The sequence below is a fragment of the Centropristis striata genome, chromosome 9, assembly GCF_030273125.1.
Source record: "Centropristis striata isolate RG_2023a ecotype Rhode Island chromosome 9, C.striata_1.0, whole genome shotgun sequence".
NCBI lineage: Eukaryota > Metazoa > Chordata > Actinopteri > Perciformes > Serranidae > Centropristis > Centropristis striata.
The window spans coordinates 10086889-10106794 of NC_081525.1; the positions used below are offsets into that span (position 1 = coordinate 10086889).

The following is a 19906-nucleotide window of genomic DNA, read 5'->3' on the forward strand; positions in this document are numbered from 1 at the left end:
TCATTCACTATATTCAAAGTTTCATTCCATATATTCAGGAATTCATTCAATATATTCAAAGATTAATTTCCTGAACGGCATGCCATAAATACATGTATGTATGTATATATATATATATATATATGTATATACACATACACACACACATACATATACATGTATGTATATATATATACACATATACATGTATGTATATATACGTACATATATATGTATGTATATATATATATATATTTCTATTTTATCTATCTCTAATATTAATATTAATATTTCTGACTGATTGTGAGGAGCTTTAACAGAGAAACCTGCAGATCTTTGATAAATCATTTAATAATCACACATACAGAGCCATACTTCACGTCAGTTTCTTTTAATGTAAAAATACATAATTGTGTTTCAGCTACAAATCCAGGGTTACTGTTCGACATGAGCTCAGTTCACAACCACTCCACCTACAAAACCAACATTAGTCTAAAAAATGTAATAAATATAAAAAGACGTAGATAAAAAAAAAACAACCTCAACACTCGTACCTGACTATTAAAGGTTTTAAAAAAACACGTTTCTCTTCTTGTAATACTTAGAAAACCTGAAACTTACATTTCAGAAGAATACAATAATCTCAGTCACCAGCAATGAGTAACAGGAAGTGATGTCATTCAGGCCGACCTCAGGTAAAAGTGCGAAAAAAGAGAATGTGTGGATCCTCTTTTTACAAATAAAAACATGTTAATCCTGCATAGAGAACCAGACAAACATCCCGTAATACTGAGCGAGCAAAATGTAAACCATGATATTAAATGATTTCCCAAAAAAAAGGTGGCAGCAACATTAATTTAAAGCCACAATCCTCGATCACTGACATGAATAAAAAGAAATGTACTAAAGAGTGAAACAGCAGATAGTGACAGTGTCAGTGCATCTCACTGTGCTTAAAGGCATCTAAAGTTACATTCCCTGTAAACAGTAAAATCTACGGTGTCCCTGAGAGCTCACAGCACTGCAACTGAAGAAAACGTGCAAATACACAAAACACAAGCAAACTGAGAAAACATCTTCATCAATTTGATGAATTTGATTTCATCAAATTACCATTATCTTAAAATAACGTGACAATATCAAGCGTGTCCAGACGTGTGCATTACTTTTAAGTGTCCTCTGGAAACACTGTCTGTTGTGGTCTTTGCAGCGTTTTCTAAATGCTGTTCTTGTGTTGTCAAATCGATGAAGATGTTTTCTCAGTTTTGTGTATTTGCATGTGTTTTCTTCAGTTGCAGCGCCGTGAGCTTTCAGGGCCACCATAAAAAACAGAAAAAAGCGTTAAAAAACAAGGATTGTGCCTTCAAAATGACCATTATTTGACTCAGGCTTAAATATCTCATTTAACTTTGTTCGAAAATGTTGTAACATAAATATTGGTTCCATGTTTCCCTTCTTCTTCTCCTCCTCACGTGTACAGTATCAAAATACAAATGTTTAAAAAGAAAACACCATAAAAAACAACAACCCATAATCCCTCTGGAGGGTTAATAACCAGCAGGAGAGACACGGTGACCGCGCCCAGCATCCCACGCCTCTGCCGCTCAAAACGCTCCATAAATAAAAAAGTCTTTACTAAAAATAGTTTTTTTCTCTTTTCAGCATAAAAATAATAAAATCCAGTGTCTCTGTCATACAACCACCTTGCCCTTGATGTCCAGCTTGGTGCTTTCACTCACTTTGTTGGACTGCTCCTCTGTGAGGGTGATGTAGGAGTAAATCAGGCTGCCCGCAATACTGCAACACACACACACACACACACACACACACACAGCAACAAGTCACACACAGAAACAACAGAATACATAATGTTGGCTTTTAATTTCACCCTTTAATGCTTATGGTCTAAAGTACATTCAGGGCATCTCCAACTCCACTTTTGTCTGTTAGATCAGCTCAAAGTAAAGTGCGAAAGGGTTATATTTAGTCTCTGAACCCCAATAAACTGTTTCAGGGAGTTTTTTTGCTCTTTTTACATTTGAGTCTCTGTGTCCTTATATTTCACTTCATTCTCTATATAAATATAGAAGTCCTGCAGCTCTATGAAATCAGAACAATCATGGCTAGAAATGGGAACAACTCAAACATGTCTTTGTGCAGAGTAACACAGTCATAATGACAGAAATCAGAAAAACGACACAGGTTGGATTTCTCTAATTCTTAAGTGCCCAAATATTGGAAATAAATTGTTTCTCCACATTTTGTACATATTTAAGTATTGTCGTGTTTCTAGCCTCTCCTGTCCTCTCCTCTCTGCTCTGTGTAAACAGATTTTCAGTGAATATTTGTCACGTGACCGTTGGTCTCAGCAGAATCAATCATGTCTTCACAGTGTCTCTGAGGAGCAGAATTTAATGTTTTTAAACAGGGTCTGGCTAGTGCAGACGCTTTTAAAACTTTAAATGACACATGTAGCATAAAATGATTCTGACTCAAATATCAACATTTTAAGCTTTGTTTTAGTTACATTTTCTAATGGAAACAAGTAACCTATGATTTGTTCAAGGACTGGCGGAAAGTTAATTCTGTTGATAATGCCTGTTTTTACAGTTTCTTTCTACGATAGAGAGTGGAATAGAGAAAGTTAACTAAGGAGGACGAGCACTACCAAAAATCATGTAGGTGCATCGTTCTATCTGAATACTGAAAAAAAAGAGGAAAATACTGTGTCACTGACTCATGGTTTTGTTGCTCAATGTCGCAATGTTCTCACCACTAAAACAGTTTTTTTGAATCAGCATTTTTAAAGTTACAATGAATGTTCATTCCAATAGTTTCGGGCAAAATGAGATGAGTTATCCTCCGTGTCCGTCAGCGTGAGGCTGAACATGTTGTGGCACATTATCAGTATTAAAAATCACCGTAATTCCAAACAAGACGCAGCACGCAGATCCAGCCACCTGCAGCTGATCGGCACATTAGAATCAGTGATATCTGTTTCAGCATTGACTCTCACAGACAGATATCATGTGTGGGTTCACAGTTTAGGAAGCAGCAGTCTCACTCAGTAGTGGGCTTACTCTGCTGCTGATCAGAACCAGAAAAGAGAACAAACTTCAGTCCACAAGCTTTTGTGAAGTCATGGCTGCAGCGTGGCCAAAAACAACAGAATATGATAACGGGGACTAAATGATTCAATCTGCTGTGTGACTATTTACTTCAAATTGTTTGTGCCAGCTGGGGAAGGCTTGTGTCAGGGAAAAGTTCTGCATAGGGAAATTTGCAGCGAAAATTTGAAATGTGGCTTTAAAGAAAATATGAATAAGTGAGTTTCCATCAGCTGGTTTAGAGCAAATAAACAAAGCTGCAGTAATGCACTTTGGTCAGCAGATGGCAGTGTAATGTGTTGCTCTAGGCTAATCCATCAGTAAACAGGAGAAGAAGAGAGAAAACAACAAAAGCAAAAAGAGGTTGCTGATCGGAGAGAAAATGGAGAGAAGTCTTTAGGAATTAGATTCAATTGTACAACTTATAATTATTTTTTTCATGTTAGAGGAAGTAGCCGATCAGTCATGTGATGTTCACTTCGTAAGAAAAATAATTTCCATCTCCTGTTTAGTGAATTAACTATATTGGTAAAGAGACAAATACCACCTCAATCAATCATAAAAACTTTTATACACATTTTAGAAAGTTTTATAGAATTTTGGTGTTTCTATCAAGCTTTCCTCATGAGAACCTTCAAAATGTGCAGAGATCTCATTGATGGAAACAAGACTAGCATGAATTATAATAAAAACCACTTCATACCTGATATTCAACCCTATGAAGTTGGTCCAGGAGAAGATGTAGTCTCCACTGATCACCATGCCGATGTACGTCACCAGGACATTCTGCAAAAAAAAAGACAATATTAATTATTTTCTTTTAGTGCATTAAGCATTGCATCAAACTTCAATCAGACCTGCAGGTTACCTTGATGCAGCCCACGATGGTAGTTGTTAAAGCAGAGTTGTATTGTGTACACAGCACAGTGGAATACATCAGGACAAACCTGCAAAACAACGTCATCACTACATGACACGACATGAATTCAGATTTCACAACGTTGATGCAACATTTGAGACAAAGGGTCACTGTGAGCTTCTCTCAGTCAAAGCTGGGAACCTCTAGTTCATCCACTGAGCAGCCATAACACAGACATCTGCTATCATCCAGATGTTTCATTCTAGCAGAAAACATGCATGCACGTCAAATAATGAGCCTGTATTCTTACCCCATGATGCAAGAGAGGATGAACTGGACGAGGAAATATATATCTGACCATCCATCGTACTCCACTGCCTGACAGGAAGCAAAAGAAACAACCATGAGACAGACATTCAACAGGAGATATGCAAAATATGTAACAGTTATGTATTAAAGGTATATTATGCATCAATTGTTGGTTGTAAACACACTGTTTTCCCCTCCTCCCGTTTCAATGAGCAGCGAGTGCATGAAGGGAGAGGGAGCGGCAGAACAAAGCGGAGAAACAGAAATTAATGTTGTTTCTTTAATGTTTCAGGTCAGGTACGTTCTGAAGGACTATTAAAAACTCAGCCACACCTCTGCAGAGTCTGTGTGAATGCAGAACTTTAACCTGTAGCTGCATGTTTGTGTTTCGGTTAAACAGAAACAACAACAGCCTGGAAAAACACTGGACTATATAAAAAACACACAGTGCACCTTTCTCATGAAATGTCATCAAATATGGTGCAGAAACTAAAGGGTGCCGCCTCGGTGTTGGTGTCAGATGCTGACGGCTGAGACAGAGCTGTGATGGGAATGAGAACCGGTTACACACCCATGGGCTGCATGGTTATTGGCTGGGGATTACACACCCACCCAGAGGTGGACGCCCAGCAGCAACATCCCAAACACAGCAAAAAAGAGGAAAATAAGAAAATACAGGCCACGCCGAGCTGAGCTGCACCTGACAGACTGACGGACTACAGCTGAACACTGCAGAAACTAGCTGCTACAAGACTTTTCCTCTACTTATAGTTTAACCCTATTAACCCAAACAAGTAGTTTCAGGGCGTTTATTTTTTTTGCTCTTTTTAGTGCTGCAGCTCTATGGAATCAGCACAATCATGGCTAGAAGTAGGAACAACTCAAACATGTCTTTGTGCAGAATAACACAGATTGACAGAAATCAGAAAAGTTGAATTTCTCTGAAATTATTTTTATTTTTTTAATTTGTTTATAAATAAACATTTTTCCAAGTGCCCACAAGTGTCATGAATGTTGGGAAAAAACGTTTCCACATATTGTACATATTCTCAGTATCGTCATGTTTCCAGCCTCTCCTGTCCTCTCCTCTCTGCTCTGTGTAAACAGATTTTCAGTGAATATTTGTCACATGACCTCAGCAGAATCAATCATGTCTTCACAGTGGGGAGCAGAATTTAATGTTTTTAACAGGATCTGGTTAGTTTTCTAACAGAAACTTTTATTACCGATGATCTGTTCGAGGACTGTCGGAAAGGTCCAATGATAATTCCTGTTTTTGCAGCTTCTTCTACGCTAAACCGTGCGCCCTTGGCGAGTTTATACATTATTGTTTGTTTGTTATTTTAGGAAAAGGCTGCATAATATTCCCTCAAGTATCGTTTGAGTTCAGTTTGTTTCGGAAAAACAAAGTCACTCCTCATAAAACTGCTCTGGCACTCAGCAGAAGAGAGGAAATGAGGATTAAATGAGCACTGCAGAGTTGTTGATCACAGTTTGGGAAGTGGAAAGCAAGAAACAACTAACACTTACACACTGACAAATTGAACACTGAGCCTGCACAAGCCTTAAAAGGTAGTAGTCTGCATCTTCCCTGAGGTTTGTTCAGTCAGAAGAGTCTGTAGGCACTGCTGTAATAACTCTACGAGGTGCATAATAGCAGCTTTGTGCCTCTCTGGCTGCTGGGCCCCAGCTGGGCGAAGCAGGAGCTCTCTGCCAGCACTGACCAACCAACAGGCAGCCCATATTTACAGCACACACCCAGTTACACATATGTCAGGATTTAACCATGCAATAAGTGATCAGCTCCAGCTACGCCAAGTAATAAACTACAGAGAATCAACTCAATGCTTTAATTACTCACATTTCACACAATTTATGAATAAATGATCCATGAATACAGATGTTGGGATGAAGATAAGCAGCAGAATAGACTTACCTTCTGCATATCTCCAGTCACATGAGCCAGCAGAAGCGTGGGAATTATCATAAATAATGCATTATAATACAGCAATCCATATTTCCCCAGCTCCTGTGGAAGAGAGCACAGAAACAGATGGGCATGAAGCATCAGGAACATGAAAAATAAGCAGAGCCAGGACAGAACAGAGAGGGTTATTCACCAGTGTTTCTCAGCATTCCTCACTAACTAGCATACAGATGTCATGCAACACAAGCTCCAATCTCCTGTTTGCATCAGTCTCATTCTGTTTCTCACACACACACACACACACACACACACACACTAAATGTTGCCTTTATTTCCTTTTTCTTATCCATCTCAGCCCCAATAAGTTTATTAAGCCATAAAACCAGATAGATGAAATAAGTTTCATATTAACCAAAAAGGTTTACATATGAAAAAAGTTGACAAAGACATTTTTACTAAAATATTAGTTCGTTTTGTAACCACACAATACAGTTTCAGTTAGTTTTTATTTTTATTTCAGTTAACGAAAATGTTTTTTCAATTCTACTTTTCGTTATTTCTTTAGTTTTCGTTAACTATAATAACCTTGCCTCTCTGTCTTGTGCCACATTAGCAGCTGGTAGACTCTGTAGACATCACAAACTAAATCTGGATCAAGTTCAGCGTCTGCTGTAACGTGAGTCTGCTCATGTGACATAACAAACTACTAAAACAAGCTACAAGCCTCTGACTCCTTCTGACTTGACCGTCAAACTGTAATGAACCTGACTGTTAAAATACAAAGACTACAGCCAATAATGATACTTAAACAGACATAAGCAACAGACATAATCTAATCACCGTAGTGGCAATGAAAAGAAGCAGCTTGTGGTGTTGTGGACAGCGAGTGCCTTGAAGCCAGACCCTGAAGGACACTTTGGCTTTCTATATTCATCAACTCAAGCTCAATGCCAAAAAAAACTCCAGCCCAACAATGGTGACCATTCATCGGACGGCGCTGCCACATACCTTTGCATCTAATTTTTGTTTCACATAGGCTCCATTGGCTGCAGTCAGCACGTCGTTCAGGAGGATGAACACGTAGCCTTGCAGGTCAAAGGACAAGTCAGCACTGTGAGCAGAGAGGAGAGAAGAGGTTGAATTTCTCTGATAAAGTGTCATGAATATTGGGGGAGAAAACGTCTGGATTTACAGTGAATTCCGCAGAATTTAATGTTTTTAACAGGATCTAGTTGTTACAAACGCTTTCTTTTTGGGAGAGAAGTAGAATAATGTGATTTTGACAGAAATATCACAATTTTAACCTTCTTTTTGGTCACTTTTTCAACCTACAGTATGATCTGCTCTTTCTTTCCGACTGTCAGAAAGTTAAAATAATCAGATAATGCCTTAAATTACAAAAATACATATCTTCCCAGCTAACAGGTGATAATGATAACTCAACAAAAATATATTTTTTAAAGGAGAAGAAATAAAGTAGTGAAAGTTCTGGCTTTAGGTATGCTGTGTTTCAGATTTAACTATTATAAAACATGTGTCTAATGAGTCTGGTAGTAATGTCAGTTAAGTGGGGACATATATCAGAAGAGGACAACTCTTTGTAGTGAAGGTAATTTAGGTTGGGTTAACAGCCGGGGACACCTGGATGCAGCAGGACTTACCTTGCGGCTATAAACGCCCCGAGGATCATTGTAAATACTGTCAGCTGGACTGACCTGGAGAACTTCTTCCTGCCAAAAGGTCAAAGACAGCAGAGCAATGAAACTTTATCCGGATGCTTTGAACCGTCAGTAAAAAGCCACCGATACAAAGAGTGGCAGTGTGGAGAGTGAAAAGAACCAGTAAAAGACTGAGAAGGAAAGTGGGTTATCTATTACAAACAATCTTACTTGAGCAGCAATCCCTCAGCCAGCATTGTGAATAAGATGGAGAACCTCCTGAGGACAGTAAACATCGGCAGACTGGTGGGAAAAAAAAAATACTTTTATTAACGTGAGATCATGATGGCACTGACTGGATTGTGTCCAACTACCAAGCACACGCCCATTCTCTGTTGGCCAAAACACTGAGGCGTTAACCAGCTCACAGGACTTACTTTAACCTTTTGGTTCCTAACAGACCAGTGATTTGATTTCCCACATAAAGGAGAGGTAGAGGGAAAGTCTGTAAAAAAAACCCAAATGAACATGAATTAAACAAATGTCCTGAATTAACATAGATAACATTAAAAACACACCCAGGAAAGTTAAGTGTTGTGTATTTCATTTAAATGTATATTATACCTGCATTTTATGTACACTACTGGTCCTTATTGACTTCTGAATTACATGTGAACTTAGTATTCTTCCTATTTTAACTATTTTCTACAGCAGGATCAGATAAATATGGCTAATAAGTAATATATGAATACTTACTTTGATTGTCTGTACCGTGATATAACTCAATAAAAGGAGAAACAACTGTCCTGATCCTGGTGAACTATAAAAGCCCATATTGCACCTGTTCTGAACACACTTCTTCTTTTCTATAACATTTTAAAAAGGTCTACTTCCTCCACATTCTCCTGCCCTGGACTCATGTGGAACATTTCATACTGCTGCCTCCTTCACTGCCACTTTCATGTGGCTTGCACCACTAGTGGAGGTAGTGTCTTTGTTGTTTGTTGCTGTCTTAGAGTTCTATTTTTATTCTGTATTTATTTATTACCTTAATATGTTTAACTCTGTATTTGAGCTGCTGCAACACCGATTTCCCCCCATAGGGATAAATAAAGGAATACGTTATCCATCTCATACTTGACATACTTTATTCAGTGTCTTACTGCCTTTTATTTTCTCGAATATTGCTTCGTTCTGTTCTATAAGTTATGTTATTTATGAGATGAGATAAATCTTTATAAGTCCCATGATGGGGAAATTGCACGGTTGCAGCAGCAAGTGGAAGCAGACACCTAGATTTCCCTCGGGATAAGTAGAGTATCTATCTATTGACATATGATCTTGAATGTTATACTTTCAATTAATTAAGTGGTGTGAAACTAAATACTAACTTCTTATCTTTCTAACCGTATACTGTTTTAACTTTTTGTTGTTTGTTCTATTGTGCTAACTGTATCACATCGGACATTTGGATCTCCTCGCAGTAAAACAAACCATCGTTATCAACACACCCGGACCGTACTTCTGTCCTTCACAATAAAATACAGTACAGTAAACATACAGATGTACTTTTAAGATCGTCGCCTGAGCGTTCTTACTGCTTTCTCTCATCAGATTTACTTTCATATGGTAATTAGACATGTAAATCTCCATGTACATTGTTAAATATGTATAACTCAATTATACCTACACTGGTGGTGGCGATCTTATTCAAAATGACCGTGAAAACACTGGAAAGTGCGGCATTGCAGATGTGTCCGATTTGTGATACAGTCTCTATACCTGGGCAATATAGATGATTGTGATTTCTAAATTACGGCAAACCACATTATTTGCATCAAATATTGTGTAAAAAGTTTCCATAACCGCACATATCAGATAGCACATACACCAACACCAACACGCCTTAAATAGGCCAATATCAGCCAAAAATATCTGTCAACTGATATATCTGTCGGGCTCTAATATTAAAGGTGTTCTCACCTTGCGAGGTATGCTCTCATCACAGTCTGGGAAGCTGATCACCCTCGCAGCCTTGCCCACCCACAGCACGACCACTGTGGCCAACATCTGCACATTCACAACAAAAAATCACTTTATATCTGATACTTTCAGTGACAGAGTTTGGAAATTAGTTAGCACGAAGAAAGTAAGTAAGTAAGTACATTTTATTTATAAAGCGCTTTTCACAGGAAAAAACAACCCACAAAGTGCTTTACAAGGGCATAAAACAACATCCAGGCTAACACAGAAAAACACAATACAACAAGAAAACATAATTAAAGCCTGGGCGTCTAGTTGACCAGGTACATATAGTCAACTAAATGCCTGTCTAAACAGATCTGTCTTAATCTGAAAAAAGTAAGGTAAAAGGGGGCTTACTTGTCCAATTCCGACACATATTGAAGAAGGGAACCTAGAAAAGCAGAGTCCTTATTAGTCCCAGTGAACTAACAGCTTACTGAACATTAGCTTCAAATATAGCTTCTTAAAATGTAAATAAAGCTCTGCTGCTAGCTAAAAGTTGCCGTTAGCTAACAAATGAGCCCAAACCGCTACACAGCCAACACAACTTCCAGCAGCTAGGTTAGCTAGCACGGCTCTTAGCCTCTCAGCCGGCCGTTTGAAGCCGTTACCGGCCGTTAGCCACAGACCGGTACCGGCCACACACAGAGCGGTGGTTACTACCTGTAGTTGGTCAGGACACTTTTGTTCACCACGACGATGAAAAACGAGCTGATCCCGTAAAACCCGGCGGCGAACAGCTTCACGAACAGAGTCAGAGGTTTGTCCGCCATCCCCGACAAGTTCTCACTCCTCTCTGAGAGTCAGCTCCAACCCTGCCATCACTACAGACACACACACACACACACACACACACACACACACACACACACACACACACACACACACACACACACACACGGAGACGTTGACGTTTCACAACTTCCGCCTCAACATTAAAGAGCATTCAACAGATTTTAAAGCGCGGTTAGTGTACATAACTGGAATTAACGAAAGTTAAAGTGTTGTTATGTCAGCATTACTTACCTGAGTCTGCTAATAAAAGAAGTGGTTAAACACACTGAACTGCACTTTGTTTGTTTGTTAAAGCAGGAATTGGGTGGATAATAGTTATAATTTCCAGAAGCTTAATTTTCCATAGAGGCCATAGACTGTATATAAATAAGAGAGGCAGAGCGCCACACGTCATACTCTGAAGACCACGCCCACCGGCGGGATAAACTGCTAACGGCTAATAAAATGTCTATTTTTAGCTAACACTATAAAATTTAATAATAAGGTATGATTATTTTAGCTAATGTTAACTCTCTGTTTGTCGGCCTTACTAACGTCAGTCTGCTAATAAAATAAGTATTACACACACTGAACTACATGTTGTTTATTTGGTAGGAAATCTAAAGCAGAAATTGGGGGGAAGGCTGGAAATTTACTTATCCCTCGGTAGAGGCTGAGCGTCATACTCTGAAGACCACACCCACTTTGGCTAACAAATGCCTGTTTTTACCTCAAACTTTTAAATTTAAGAATAAGATATGATTAATTTGACATTCTATAGGTGTGTTTCCACTGAGTACTTTCTGAGTACTTTTTGGAAAGTGTTTTGGCTCCGCCCACTAGTTAGTTCCCCTAGTCCTCTGCTCCCATACAGGTACTTTTGTAGTGGCTAACCAACGGCGTTCAAATGTGACAACAGACCCACGTGGCAAGCAGTGTTGCCAACTTGTTGCTATATTTAGACTATGCAGACCCTCTAGAGACTCTTTGTCTCTATATTTATATTATTCAGACCCTCTAGAGACTATTTGGCTATATATTTATACTATTTACACCCTCTAGAGACTCTTTGTCTCTATATTTAGACTATTCAGACCCCTCTAAAGACTCTTTGTCTCTATATTTAAACTCTTCAGAACAATTATTTTTCAAAAAAAGTGACTAGCGACAAATCTAGGGACTTTTTTTGGTGTTAGTGGAGACTTTTGGAGACTCATACCTACTCTTCTTAACGAGCAGCATGCACCGTCCCAAAACACTCACAAGCGGCCCAGTCGTCCTGCAGCAGTCTCTCTCAGCTGCAGTCACAGTTGGAGATGTTAACCCCTCAGTGCCCAGTCTGCACCAGTCTGCAAATGAATCACGCATGAGCGGAGTCGCTGCCATAACCGTATCCATTCAGCATAGACTAGTCAGTAGCGGCTTAGAAAGTACCGACCCGAGGCAGGTACTTTCTGAGCCACTACCTGAGCCGCTAACTGGTGAAGTTGGGCGGATCCTCTCTCCCAAGTCACGACCATAGCGGCTCACTAGAGGGAAAAGTGCCTATTGGAAACGTGGCTTATGTCTACCATAAAGAACAAAAACTGTTAGCAAGCTTATGTTAGCTGTCTAAATTATCCACATTCTACTTAAACACAAGCATAGAGACAGAGCGCCACACGTCATACTCTACCTACTACTACTTTTAATTGCATAACACCAGCTGCATGAAATCATATTTCAGTTTTTATCAGCCTATTAAAAGTCAAACTAAGAGTACAGATAGATTAGTAAACTGGCCTCCTGGGCAGAGGACTCAGGTGTATCTTTTCATTAGTATTTGAATTATTTTTCAGCCATTTAATAGGAAAAAGAACATTTACAGTCTGTAGAGAGAGGAAGCATTTAACCGTGATCTATTTATGGCTGACCCCCAAACGAAGGCCGGCTTCTTGACCTGACCCTGTCGGAGCCTGTGTGTATTCTGGCAGGTGGTTGTGGGATAAAAACCTGACGTGTCTCTGATAAGAAATGTCCCTCTGCATGTGCCACGTTGCTGAACAGACAGCAGAGTTGAGGAGTCAAACCCTCATGCATTTCTTTTGGAAAAGACACAGCAGCTGGTGTGAGCCATGTCCGGACTCAACGCGTCTCTCGGATATTTTGTGGCTGTCGTCATCTTCGCAGCCTTAGTCCGAACGCTCCTTAAAAAATGGCCGCGCTTTGGCTTCATGTTGGAGTTTGCCTCCTCTTTCATGCTGGTGGCGTGTTGGCTGGAGGTGCAGACCATCGTGGAGGTGGGTGAGTGGGCCGGGGGCCTGGGGCCTGACGTGACTTTAACCATCCTGTTTGTGGTGCTGCTGACCCATGGCGTGATTTGTGGCGGTGCGTCGGGGAACCCCTCCCTAGTTGTGCTGAAGTTCCTGCAGCTGGAGGCCTCCACGCTGCCCACCCTCCTCGCTGTTGCAGCCCAGTTTCTGGGGGCCCACCTGGCTCGGCTGGTAGCTGGATACTACTGGAGTCTGGAGCTGACAGACATGCACATGATCAAAAACCTGATGGCCAGAGAGTGCAGCACGTCTATGCTGGTCTCTCTGCTGCAGGGTTTTTTCACAGAGTGTGTTTGCACGCTCATCTTTCACCTCATCTATCTGAACCTGCGGCGCAGATCTGCTCTGATCCGGATCCCCCTGATAGCTGTCCTGCTCACTTTCCTGTCCCACACAGGTAAGATTCAGAGCCTGGCTCCTTCATCACGAAAAAGTGGAAAATCCACTAATATAAAAACTTCGTGATATTGAGCCTGACTAATACCAAAGGCACTCAAAAGGCTGATTTTCTGAAGCAATAGCTTTATTAAAGAATATTTAACATAGCCTACATTATACCACCCAATTACAGTAATAAATAACCAGAAAAAAATCTGACATTTATTGTAGAAATAAACTCTAAAAACAGGCACTGTCATCAGAATTTGACAGTCCTTGAACATCATAGGCTATGAAAGTTTCCATTATAAAAAGTGACCAAATCGAAGCTTAAAATGTCGATATTTGTGTCAGAATCTCTTTATTCAACAAGTGTCATTTAAAATAAAGCATTTGCACTCACCAGATCCTGTTAAAGGAAGACGTGATTGGTTCTGCTAAGACCAACGGTCACATGACAGATATTCACTGAAAATCTGTTTACACAGAGCAGAAAGGAGAGGACAGGAGAGGCTGTTTACACAGAGCAAAGAGGAGAGGACAGGCTGTTTACACAGAGCAGAGAGGAGAGGACAGGAGATATTGCAAGTAGAGGTTGTAAAAATACAGATGGTTCAATATGTATAGCATGTGAATAGCATTTATTTCCACATATTGACGTATTGTCATGTTTCCAGCCTTTCCTGAAGAGCAGAATTTAATGTTTTTAACAGGATCTGGTTAGTTCAAACTTTATTAACAAAGCATTATTTTAAATGACACATGTAGAATAAAGAGATTCTGACGCAAATATCAACATTTTATGGAAACTTTAGTAACCTATGATCCATTCAACGACCGCCAGAACGTTCAAATTGTGACGACAATGCCTGGTTTTACAGTTTCTTTCTATGATAAACAGCGTATTTTGGGCGATTTTTTACATTTTCAAACCGCTGGCTGGTTGGTTCGGTCAGAAAAGGGTTAAATTTTGTGTATGAATTTGGCCATAGACAGCCAAAAGAAGGACAAACTATCATCTGGTTCAGTTTCTGCTTTTACAAATTAAATGAGTTCCTTGGACTCATTTAATTGGACTCCACTTCAGTGTGATTCATGCATGTGACTCTCTGTTTCAAGGATTATTAGATAGACTTGTGCATCTGTTTCCACTTTAAAACCATTGGTACAATAAAGACCGACTAACTTTATTTGTCCGATCTTATTTGCAGCTCGAGGCTACACGTCAGCGTACATAAATCCCTCCCTGTCCTACGGCCTCACCTTCTTCTGTCCTGGATTCACCCTCACACAGTACGCAGCCGTCTACTGGCTGGGCCCTCTCACAGGTAAACTACATTAAAGTGAAATATATCGGTCAGTTCTTTAACCCTCGATGGTACGCATTATGATGCCAGTTAAGAAAAAAAATGTTTTTGTCTTAAAATAGACTTAATAAACATAATCTGAAGAAATTTTATAATTCTTCTTTTTTTTGGAAGTTTTTGAGGTTTGATGCCTGTAGGCAACATTGTACCATAACGGTGCACAACTGAAAAAGAACATTTTTAAAATTAATTTTGACATAATTTATTTAATAAACATGTGTAAAAGATTCAGTAGCTTCAACAGGGTACAAATTCACATCGTTTCCTTTGGAAAAGTCTGCAAAAAAGGGTTTCAATACAGCCTCCTGGAGGTCATGTGACGAATTAAACCATTGCTAGTGGTTCCCTATACTCTTCCCTCTTATAAAAAAATATCACATCACTCAAAAAGATACATTGTAGAAATTTGACAGGCCAAAAATTGGTATGTTGTCTGGGGGCAACACCGTACCATAGAGGGTTAACAGTGATCACACAGTTTACAGTGAGTGTCTGTCTTCTAGGCATGAGTCTGGCTCTCCTCCTGTACATGGGCCACATCCCCAGGATCTTCGCCAAGAACCTTCTGTACTCTCAGAAGACCCGCTTCAGAGTGCCGAAGGGGGACAAAGCAGAGAAGAAGCAAATGTGAAGAAAATATACATTTTTATTTTCTAAGTCAAACTTTAAAGGAAAATACCTGATAATAAGATATTGTTACTGTACAGAAAATGTAAAATATCAACAGGACAAATTAATTTAATCCTTCAATTCTTGTTGGCAGTTTTTAATAAAATCATTTACATCAATGAAGTTTGACTCTTGGAAGAAAAAAAAAAACCATGTCCACCAACAATTTTTTTTTCTCACAACACATGGTGGCCCCCTGCTGGCAGCATCAGGAATCACATTGTGACACACAGCAGACAGATCATAGAGGCCAAAATAAATCAATAAAACTACTAAGAGATTGTGTATACAGGTGCATCTCAATAAATTAGAATATGATAGAAATGTTTATTTATGTCCTTAATTCAATTCAGGTCTTCATTAAATGTGAGCCATAATCATTATAATTAGAAGAAATTAAATAAATTAAGATGTAAACTGTTTCATTCTGTGTGTAATGGATCTATATAAAGTGTAATTTCCACTTTTTGAATTGAATTACTGACAAACTTTTATATGATATTCTAATTCATTGAGATGCACCTGTAGAAGTGGATATATGCATAAAATAAATATGAGTGGTTCAGAGGAGGGGAGCTGCTGCTACGCGCTGGTGGCGCTCTGGGCATCGCTGGGTTTAGCAGACACTTTAGGCTTTTTATCTTTTGGCTGTTTTTTAGTAGAAGGTCCTGGATCTGCAGGTGAGACAGAAGAAACACCAGTCAGTACCTTGTGTTTGTCTCAGTGGGAGTCAGAGGATCCTTTGCAGGTTTTTTTCTACGTCACCTGGCTGTTTCTTTGTCTCCAGCTGAGCCTCGGGGCGGTCCACCCACAGACAGTGATCCGGGTCGTTCAGTAAGGTCCGGCTCTGCCCGCAGCTGAGGCACCGAACTACAGTGAAGCGGGTCCTGCCTTTTTTTCCTTAATGACATAAAGTCAACAAACAGGAGGTTAGTTTCTCTGAGATTGACTCTCTGAACCCCAACGTTAGATACATGTTTTCTTAAAGGATTACCAAAATCACACATTTTATTGTAGAAAGAAAATGTAAAAACAGTAAAAATAGACGGAGTTTGAACTTTCCGATGGTCCTTGAATAGGCCACGGGTTACGAATGTTTCCATTTTAAAAAAGTGACCAAAACGAAGCTTAAAATAGTGATATCTGTGTCAGAATCCCTTCTACATGTGTCATTTAAAACGTGTCCAACCGGTCACGTAGCAAATATTCACTGAAAATCTGTTTACACAGAGCAGAGAGGAGAGGACAGGAGAATCTGGAAACATGACAATACTTCAATATGTGAAGAAACTGTTTTTTTAACCACATTAATGACACTTGTGGGCACTTGGAAAAGTGCTTATATATAAATTCAATTTTATTCCAAATGTTATAAAATATTTTATCAGAGAAATTCAACTTGTGCTTTTTCTGTTTTTTTTTTCAGATTTCTGTCATTCTGTGTTATTCTGCACAAAGACATGTTTGAATTCTTCCCACTTCTTGCCATGATTGTTCTGATTCCATCGAGCTGCAGGACTTATAGATTTATATAGATTTTATATATTACAGTGAAATACAAGGACGCAGAAAGGAGAATGTAAAAAGAGCAAAAAAAAACGTCCTGAAAAAGCTCGTTGGGGTTCAGAGGGTTAAACACACAGACGAGCTGTGATGAAAATAATAAAGTGATTTACTTCTCTGTCTTGTTGTCGCAGTAACACCGGGGATAAGCACTGAGCAGCACTTCTTGCATAATGTTCTCTTCACTGATGGGTCTCTGGAATAAAATACACAATTAAAAAGATGCTGAAAATGTTTTTATGGATAGGTAAAAATGAAAGAATAAGGGTGGATAGGTGTGCCCTTGTTTGTCAATACTGCATAATATTGCAGTATTTTGCTATGCATTAGTGTATCGCAAAACAAACACCAACTTTAAATATTTTACTGTATTCATTATTGCAAACAAATTAAACTTGTTTGATGTTACATCAGGGGTCGGCAACCAAGGTTATTATAGTAAATGAAAACTAACGAAATAATGAAAATTAGAATTGAAAAAACATTTCCCTTAACTGAAATAAAAAGAAAAAGTGAAAATGTCCTTCATTTTTGTCTTTGTCAACTTTTTTCATACGTAAACCTTTTTGGTTGATATGAAATCTATTTCATCTATCTGGTTTTATGACTTAATAAACTTATTGGGGATGGGATGGATAAGACAAAGGAAATAAAGGCAACATTTATTGTGACTTTTTTGAATCTCGCACCCAACAAATACCCCATTACAAAAAACTAAAACTAACACTAAAACTAATAAAAACTAAACTAAAACTAAGCATTTTCCAAAAAATAAAAACGAATTAAAACTAGCAAACTCACTCTAAAAACGAATGAAAACTAACTGAATTTGAAACCAAAAAATCACAACAAAATTAAAACTAAAAATTGTGAAAAACTATTATAACCTTGGTACATATTGTCACACTGTTAAACTAATCGCCATTTTTTGTCAAAATTGTTTTTTTTTTGCCTAAATCATCTCCTCATGACGCCGGCCACCTATGGTAAAATCGCCTCCATCCTCAGTTGATCAGATCATGTGATTTTACCTCTTTAAGATAATGGCCTATGTCAAGTGTGTGACTTAAGTAAATGTATTATGCCCAAGTCAAAATAAAATGTGTCTTAGGCAATTTTATTAGTTTTCCAAGATGGAGCCTACCTTTGCACAACTAATTTCCATGCTTCAGAGTGCGCCCCCAATCGGTAAGTGATGACATTTTTAGCTATAATATACATTTACTTCTTATTAATAAAGGCTAGGCTATGAATATTGAAAAGTTGTTTAGTCTTATTATTGAGGTATTTTTAGTCTGATAAGAACCCAGCAAAGAAGAGCTAGAGAGAGATTGTTCAGTTTTCAGTTTAGTTTATCAGTGTTTTATTGTTGACACTGATATTTGTCACTTTACTCTAAGGTGTCTACATAAGAGTGACATGAGCGTGTCATAAAAATGACATGGGATGTGTCATGAACATTAATGACACTTTGAAGTAACATTAATGCTCATGATACTTGTCATGTCATGTTTCTGACATTACATTACATGTCATTTAGCAGACGCTTTTGTCCAAAGCGATTTACAATAAATGACATGCTTGTGTGACACTAGACACCTTCAAAATAAAGTGTTACCATATCTTGCTTAAGTCACAAAGGCATGTTCAAAAAATTGCCTAAGTCATTTATTTCTCTTAAGTTACATAATTTACACACAGTGTTATTACTATGCCAATAGCCATCCTTTGTTACATCCTTTTTGAGTGAAATGATCAATAAATGTCATATGTTACACTTTTCGTGAAGTTTTTTGTGTTTCCTGCAAAACTTGAAAAAATGGGTTAGGCGATTATTTTAACAGGGTGACGATATGAGTCCCTGAGCAACAATAAAAAAAACAAAAACAGTTTATTAAGTTCAGACTTGAGTGACAGCACCTCCTTCAAAATAAAAGACCAGAGGAAACCAGCTCTACTCTGAGATAACTTACTGTCTGAGGACCAAACGTCTCGCTATAGTTTTCTGTGTGAAGCTGTAGAAACGAGCCAGCTCCACATTCTCCGGCTTCTGAGATAAAACACAATGAGCTGCCTGAAGAGAAATAAAATAAAACCTGATTAGCAAAGAGGCTACCACGTGAGCTACATGACAGTAGCGTCACTACTTTAAATTAACTTTTTATTTATTTCCTACCTGGTAGAGAAAGTTCAGTCTTTGGTAAGCGTCTTTATCTTTCAGCTGGACTGCCATTATAGGAAGAAAGTCACAAAAAAATATGAAGAGTAGCAGGCCTTACTTTTAGCTAGCAGCCTGACGTCACCGGTATCAAATACTATTACACATCCGCGCAAAACCTCCAAAATAAAAGCACCCAATCAAGCCGTTTCAGGACTTTTTTGTGCTCTTTTTACTTTTTTTTTTTTAAAAACAATTGTTATTATTATTTAATTGAATTAATTTTAATGTTAATATATTAACACTTTTCCAAGTGCCCACAAGTGCATATTAGCATAAAAAGAAAAAGAAAAAAAAACATGATGGGATAAAAGTAATATTGTTTACCAGATTTAATTTAATTTATTTATTTTGCTACAGCCTTGTTGACTAATTTTCTGATATTTTATTTTAATTTTTTAGGTCAACAAACTTATTTTAACATGTTTTTACATCAGAACAGTGAAATTTAAAACATATATAATTTAGGCATAAAAAAAAGAAAGAAAAAGAAAAAGAAAACATTAAGGGATGAAGGTAATATTCTTCACTGGGCACAGATTTAATTTAATTTATTTAGTTTGCTATGGCCATGTTGACTGCTCCTCTGTTATTTTAGGACCTCTGTTATTTGACGGAATTTTTCCGTCAACAAACTTAATTTTAACATGTTTTCACAACAGAACAGTGACATTTTTCACAATTTAGGCATCATGAAAAACAGTTGCATCTTTACTCAGTATTATGTAGAAAAAACCATGTAATAGAATAATAATAAGTTA

At 38.2% G+C, this 19906-nt stretch overlaps 3 protein-coding genes across 3 annotated transcripts; 1 reads left to right on the forward strand and 2 right to left on the reverse strand.

The window, feature by feature from the left end:
• Positions 1–354: 354 nt before the first annotated feature.
• On the reverse strand, positions 355–10703 carry slc35d1a (solute carrier family 35 member D1a). The gene is made up of 12 exons (XM_059340933.1): positions 10528–10703; positions 10222–10255; positions 9823–9909; positions 8277–8344; positions 8071–8142; positions 7843–7911; positions 7190–7292; positions 6191–6283; positions 4256–4323; positions 3955–4033; positions 3790–3872; positions 355–1776 (listed from the first exon to the last, which is right to left on the reverse strand). The coding sequence occupies exons 1-12, from the start codon at positions 10635–10637 to the stop codon at positions 1671–1673; spliced, it is 972 nt and encodes a 323-aa protein (XP_059196916.1). The 5' UTR covers positions 10638–10703; the 3' UTR covers positions 355–1670.
• Positions 10704–12480: 1777 nt separating this feature from the next.
• Positions 12481–15465, forward strand: aqp12 (aquaporin 12). The gene is made up of 3 exons (XM_059340938.1): positions 12481–13347; positions 14540–14656; positions 15199–15465. The coding sequence occupies exons 1-3, from the start codon at positions 12753–12755 to the stop codon at positions 15324–15326; spliced, it is 840 nt and encodes a 279-aa protein (XP_059196921.1). The 5' UTR covers positions 12481–12752; the 3' UTR covers positions 15327–15465.
• Positions 14882–19260, reverse strand: rpp21 (ribonuclease P 21 subunit). The gene is made up of 5 exons (XM_059340946.1): positions 19104–19260; positions 18901–19001; positions 17041–17123; positions 16130–16264; positions 14882–16038 (listed from the first exon to the last, which is right to left on the reverse strand). Exons 1-5 carry the CDS (start codon positions 19158–19160, stop codon positions 15947–15949), a joined length of 468 nt encoding a protein of 155 aa, XP_059196929.1. The 5' UTR covers positions 19161–19260; the 3' UTR covers positions 14882–15946.
• Between the last annotated feature and the right edge of the window lie 646 nt (positions 19261–19906).